This window comes from Merops nubicus, unplaced genomic scaffold (assembly GCF_000691845.1).
Source record: "Merops nubicus isolate BGI_N331 unplaced genomic scaffold, ASM69184v1 scaffold19331, whole genome shotgun sequence".
Classification (NCBI taxonomy): Eukaryota; Metazoa; Chordata; class Aves; order Coraciiformes; family Meropidae; genus Merops; species Merops nubicus.
In genome coordinates this window covers 1-7,138 of record NW_008589226.1, presented here as the reverse complement: position 1 = coordinate 7,138, position 7,138 = coordinate 1, and the positions used below count along the sequence as shown (strand labels likewise).

Below are 7,138 nucleotides of genomic sequence, written 5' to 3'. Positions count from 1 at the left end.
GGGGGGGGAGGGGTTAACAGAAAGCATCTGTTAGAGGTCTGGGGACGGACCTGACCCTAAGCCTTGACAGTCATCCACACATCTAAACGACAAGGGGTGGGGAAAACCAGCATTCTTCAGTTGTACAATTCTTCCCAATGCTGAAAAATGGGATCATTAGAGACGTGTTCCTCCAAGACTTAAAGCCAACTGATATTTTTAAGTGCATGCATACAATTTCATTTGAGAGTTAAATCTTACTATTTATTAGGTTGGCTAGAAGCAACATGCCAATGCCATTCATTAACTTCCAAAAAACCAACACCTGGTAAAGACTAGTGATTACCTTATTCATAAATTAAAGTTCTCACTTTCATATGATAAAGACAGCGCATTCCATACATCAAGTGCACACAAATCATCTCCCACTGCATTTCTATTAGTTCATTCGTATTTTAGCACTTAGCAACGACATACTATATAAGACAGAACAAAGATCCAACTAGCCTTTAAACTTTATCAAAATTAATGTTTCCTGTAAACTACTCCACTAAGAAGAGAGTTTACTACTGTACTAGACAAGCTATTACATTCTGACAAAATCTTTACTACAGGAACTACTACTTTAAAGATGCCCCACACTTTGTAAGAAAAATGAATTAAACTGACCTTGAAGAGAGTGGAACCCATGAGACAGTATTTCTATATTCTAGATGATGCCAGGCGAGTAACATGACTGCTCAATTTACTTGTTTGCATATACAAACCTTCTAAATTTACACAGAGAAAATTCAAGAATGTACTTTTAGAACTAGCCACACAGCTCTACCATTACGCAGCAGTACTTACATGGCAAGATTAGAAGATTAAGAATAGCATCTCCAACTATGTTTGGACTTGAATTTGTAGTCAAGAGGTTTACTGGAAACTGCAGCTAGCTCCACAAGTCCATTCAAGTTCACAGAAATGATTCACAGCCCTAGACTGCAAATCTTACCTGGAAACAAGTTCCTATCTGTCTAGTCTAGTCTAGAGGGCTGTGATGAAATGTTACAAAATATATTGTTTTGACAACATAAGCTATCTGCTATTATTTCATTAACATTAAAAAAAATAAGGATGTGTAATATTTTTGGAAGAGAAATAAATTAAAACAACACTTTCCAATCCTTTCAGCTACACCCTACAACCCATTTTACTTCAGTGAGATATTCTTCTACAGGGTGTAAGAAGGAAAACAGTGAAACCTGAGTGCTTATAGCTTTTAACAACTAATTTTTTTTTTTTGTAAATGAACTTAAAGAACACAGAATGAAGATATTACACAAGATTTTATAGACCTCAACAGGAGAAAAAAAACCTATGCAGTAAACTAGATTTGTATATAGCTTAATATACAAAATTTGTATATAGCTTTGTAATTGTATATACGTCTGTCTCAAACTGGAGACTGGGATGCACCAAGCTGATGCTCAAATTGCCTTAAATGCTATGAGTCTATCGGTACTCTAAAGGACCATGGCAATGTGATTACATTAACATAAATCAGGGGAAGAGATACTCAGTACTTAACACTATCTCTTCTTTTATGTTACAAGAGCCAGGATACAGAGTGTCATTTGCCATACAGCTGTTTTCAGCTTTAAGCAGAAATGGAAGCAAGCCAGTTTGCTTGTCAGCTACCATTCAAGATGTTCCCATTGTTAGCAGCACCAGAAAGGCAGAAGAGTAAATAAAAATCAGCTTAAATAGTCAGATTTTCCTCTTCTATTATAGTTTTATCTCTGTTTACGAACCCTTGAATTTCAGGAAACAGATTTTTGAGTAATTCAGCATTAAGACGTAGTAGTACAAAACAAGGTTAAGATAGAGACATTACCATAAATACTGTAGAACTAAACTGCAATCATTACGCTGTCAGCTCAGAAATCTTCAAAGACAAGCCCAATGTTTGAACAAATCCATTCAGGTATTAAGTTCCTGGAGCTGGGATTTCCTCAGGCTTTGTTCAGGGGATCACAAAGCGTGCATCAGTGAAGGACAGGTCTGCACTGCACAGTGCCTCCCCACGTGCCGACACCTGAACAACTCCGGGCAGCACCACAGGCAGCACAGCTGCTCACCTCTCCGGCTGCCCCTGCCTGCTCTGTGCACCACGGGCCGGGCAGTGACACCCTCCTGAAAGGGGGATTAGAGCACAGCTGGGTATCTCCGTGGGGCACTGCATGCTTATGTGGAAACCTACAACTGGAGTTTTAAAGCAGCTTGTAGGGACTCGATACTCAGGCAGAGGGTTTTGCTGATATACACACAGACAGACAGGTTTTATTCATACACACACTTACATTTTTTCTACATTCGGATATTTTCCCCCTACTGTCCAGTTATAACTGCAGCTCTGTTGTTAGTATTATGTATTTCCTACCACAGTTCAGTTAATTGTTTTCCCATATTATAATGAAATAAAAAAGGAGGAGAAATTTGTCTCAAACTAACACACAGCACATCATTTCCTGGCTTATGCAATCTAGTTACACATGAATCTAAAACATTTCCCATTTCAATTCCCACATTACTGCAACACCTACTCAGAAAAACAAAGCAGTACACAGCAATCTCTGATGTTCACTTTGTCTGCACAAGGCAAACAAAAGTCAACCTCAAGCCCCAACAAACCCACACCACCAAGACATTCTAAATCCCATTCAGAACTTTAAAACCACTGTAGAGATCAGCTGCGTTTCTCACAAGTGAAATACTAAATATGAAAAATACTTAAAATGTGAGTTAAGTTTAAGAATCATATTAGCATTCTGATGTGCTAAATCACTTGATAGTGATACTTCAGACACAAAAGCCTGTTTTGCAATGAGGTATTTATGTGTAGCTTAGTCTACCCAGCTTCCCTAAGCAGGAATTGTCAAACTAAGTGAGCTGACAGAGCAAGTACAACAGGGCCAAAAAGAAACCCACTCTCCCATTTAAACTGAAGACAGCACTACTAAACACTTCTAAGAAAGTTACTCTTGCTCTGCTCCTCAAGAAAAGTTAATGACTCATGATGTGAGGAAGTTTAAACCTTCATCTTTACATTGTTTCTTTATGTCTGTTTTCCTTTTTTCCCCCCCTTACTTTGGCAACAGTCCTTCATTTAACTTCAGAGAAACAGACTCCATGTACGTCAATTCTGAATAAATTCTGTGGCAGACACCACAGCTGAACTCAAACCAGTAGTTTCTGTGAATTAACTACTTAGAAAGAATCACAACCACATTTTAGGCTAAGCTATCATTTCATTAAAAGACTAAAATCAAGCATTAAAAAAAAATCATGATGGGGTCATGATTTGCGATAAAGACAAAGGTTTCATGACACAATAACTAACTTCCTCATTCAGAAACTCAGCCATTTGCTCATTAAAAGACAGAACACAGATTAAGCTTTCTGTATAGTGGTCTCTATAAAGGCCTGTAAGAATAACTTGATTTTTTTTGTTTGTTTGTTTTTCCAGTTCTTTACCATTATTTTACCATTATTGAGATATTGTCCAAACATAGTAGAGGTTACAAAAAAACCCACCCCAACGTCAGGAAAGTAAAGGCTGAGACTCACCACAACACTGATCCAGGAAGAAGTCTGTTGAGTCATTACAGATGGGGGTGGTCTCTTCCTTATGTCTAATTACTCATCTTACTTAACTAAGACAATCAACACTACCTACACACAAGCAAACTTGTACAGCTGGTGAACTCGCCTATGTCAGAAGGCACGAAGATTCAACAGTAGTAAACTATAATGTAATTAAGTGCAGCTAAGTAAATTATATTTCAGTAGTATTTTGTATACATACACTTGAGAAAGTCAGTCTCAGAGGGGATTGAAGTGGTTAAGCCTTGGGCTAGATCAGTTTCAAGTGTGATGATTTACCATAGACAGCTTTAAGCAATCATCTGCTCTCATGAAGGGAAACAGAACCGTTCTCCTGAGTTTTGTTACAGTGTTAGAATATGGCACCCTTTTCAAAAAAGGAAATCAGAAAGTCTATTTCTGGAATTTCATACACAGACTCATGGAATCACATAATCAATCATTTGGGTAGTAGAAGACCTTTAAAATCATTTGGTCCAGCTGTAAACTTAGCACTGTCAAGTCCACCACTTAACCTCCAACACCCCCTTCTATGCTGACCCACCTCCTAAGGAGGACTGGATGACAAGGACAGATGGAAGAGGTGCTGCACATACCCCTCAAGTCACACAGCACTTCACACATGGAAGTTAACAGGGAGCTGCAAACAGTGGGAGTACTTAAACATCCTGCAAGATGCTGAGCTGTGACTAACAGCTCTGCCTGTTCCCCAACAGCAGCTCTCTCCTACCTCTCCCAGGGAGAAGTCACACATGCGCACCAAGGCTAAAAAGGAGCAAGCCTCAAGCACTGTCCCGGCTGCTGCAGGAATCTCTCTTCCAGGCAGCCTGTGTCACTTCCTGAATTACTTAAAAACATGTGTACGTGTTTTAATTGCTCGGATTTTAAAATAGGATGTTAAATAAAAAGGCAAACTATTAGCGTGAGCGATGCTTACTTTGGAGCATGGGATAGCACATCTACAGAGCTGATGCACCTCACAGTCAGCTCTGCCCAACAAGTAGCTATGTTACAAGACATCTGAACTTCATTAAAGTGTAAGCAGGAGGTCAGTATGAAAACATCCAGCATAACACTCCAAGTTAGTGAATTATGCATTTCAGTCCCTGGGGTTGACGAACAATTGTTATTGTAGACATGTATAAATCACAGCCTATCACAGGAAAATAAAGGCATGCAGTAAATACGTCAAGTAGGGGAGAGCATGACCATGGATATAGCTAAGGGCTGGCTCATGCACTGATTCAGCTAAGAAGTTTTGATTCTTTGTAAAGTCACTTTACAGCTTCTTCTGCCCTTAAGCCTCCTGTCCCTATGAAAGCAGTAACAACACATCTTTTCAAAGAGGTACACAGAAGACAACGTCAGAAATGGAAGTATTTTGATGCTATAATGATCAAAGATTAGTTTTTTCACTTTACTACGCAAAATAAAACATTAAGAATATAAAGGTTCACATAATGTCAGATGAACTTTCATCACTAGTCCGTTGAAGTAGACTTCTTTTAAAATTGACTGAAAATTTAGAAGATTATGCAAAGCAGCCTGCTGCACAGATTAAGTCTGTATTATTATCAAGGCTACTTAAGAGTTCCAGGAGAGAAAAAAAAAAAAAAAAAAGCTGTTCCAGCTAAAACATATAGTCACCTTTAAAGTAACATCCATAAAAAGTAACTTTGACAATTCCACAGCTTATTTTAAACAACAGAGCATAGAAACCATCCAGCACTTCTGTAATGCATTCTGGTTTATCTGCTTCAACACTTCCAAAACAAAACTAGATTCTGAATGTAAAGAGCAATGTTTTTTGCCTCATTTAAAAGCCAAGAGAAACATCTTCACTCCACATGAGAATTGTAAACCTATCATTTCAAAGCAGTTGGAAAACTCAGACTGACACGTTACGTTGCCTTAGGTCAGACAGTTGCCCCAAGTTTTATCAAGAAGTGCAAGCACAAGCATGTCTCTTCTAAACAAAACCATAAACCATACAAATTACTACTGAAGCATGAAAGCATTTTTCAGGTTAAAATACACCACCTCTAGCAACAAAGAGCTTAAAGGCATCAGTTTTAAAAATTTGTTATAAAATGGAGAGTACTGAGTCAGTATTTAAAAGAGATTCCTATTATCTGATGCATTTTTCAGATTTCTAGAGGGTACAAGCAAAATTTTATTACCTATACATGCACTGAAAGATAAATGCACAGTAGAAACTGTATGGAACACATATCCTTACAGCCTGCTACATTCCAGTCAGTTTTATGCTGCTAGGGTTCAGAAAAAGCAACTAGATCACTGAGCACAGTGCTATTTCCCCTCAGGAGGACTAGATCTCACACCTTTAGTGTACTCTCACGTACATCAGACGCAGCAAATCTTACTGTCTGTCATCGAGACCTGGGACTATTCACATAACAACGTTAAGACCTTCATGTTCAATCGCACCACGCTAAAATAGACTACTCTAGGCAGTTACATGCACATACAAACACTACTTTACATATAACTGGAACAAATTACTTTGTTGCCCACAAATCAAGCAATAGTATTTATACTTTCAAAAAATTCTTATTTCGCTTAAAAAAAAGGAAACAACTCATCACGAGTGAGCATTCGGTTCATTCATACCTAACGCTTCATACCTGAAGATGAGCAACAAGATGGGAAAATAATTCATCAAACCAAAGTTTGAAATTCTAAAAACGTCATTTTGGAGATCAAAATGTTATTACAATATTAGTCTTTTGAAAGATGGACAAAATCTCTATGTCATAATTTGCAAACTTTAAGAAGCTTTGACAACACACCCAGTTTTACCATACAACGTGTATTAGCAATTTATGAAAACAAAAAGAAATAATCCTGATTATTTCTTGTGAAACATCGATTTGCTTCCAGAAAAAAAACTTGCTATGCTTTAGAATTTGCATTTAAATAAGTTTTATACATAGACCCCTCTAACTATTGAGCAAAACCCCTGACTACAAGAAGAACATAAATCTGAATTAACACCAGAGGTCTAACATCAGTGGATGAAACGACCACCAGGCCATTTCAGAAGCTCCTGAAAGGGAGGTACATCTTTACATCTAGAGGAGCGCTATTTTTCCAGTAAAGGTGGGTGCACTAGAGCAGCTACGGCACCCATTTTTATTGGAAATGAGCTGTTTAGGAACCTTACAAACTAGTCTGGCCAACACGAAAACTTTCTAAATACAAACGTTTTCAAACCTGAACCTTTACGAAACCTTCCCAACAAGCCCAATTTGCGGTCAGTTCCAAGCTAAACAGTCTACAAACGAAGTTCGCCCAAGAGGACTCCGATTACAACGTTACCTTCGATGTTCAGCTCAAAACAAATGTGGCAGAAGGAGAGCGTTTCCTCCTCGGTTCCCAGCTTGCAGACGCTGCAGACGTTATCATCGTCCAAGTCGATGCTCACGAACTGCTCTTCGTTCATAGTGCTCCTGGAGGGGGGCGAGAAGGGACGGGGCGGTTACTCCAGCCG

General features: G+C 38.6%; 1 protein-coding gene across 1 annotated transcript in view; it reads right to left on the bottom strand.

Annotated features, from left to right (window-relative positions):
* LOC103781816 (chromosome unknown open reading frame, human C21orf91) overlaps positions 1-7,092 on the bottom strand; it is an 18,535-nt gene extending 11,443 nt beyond the window's left edge. The window contains exon 1 of the mRNA XM_008949540.1: positions 6,967-7,092. Coding sequence (XP_008947788.1) covers positions 6,967-7,090 — 124 coding nt within the window. The 5' untranslated portion in view covers positions 7,091-7,092. The remainder of the gene's footprint in view (positions 1-6,966) is intronic.
* Between the last annotated feature and the right edge of the window lie 46 nt (positions 7,093-7,138).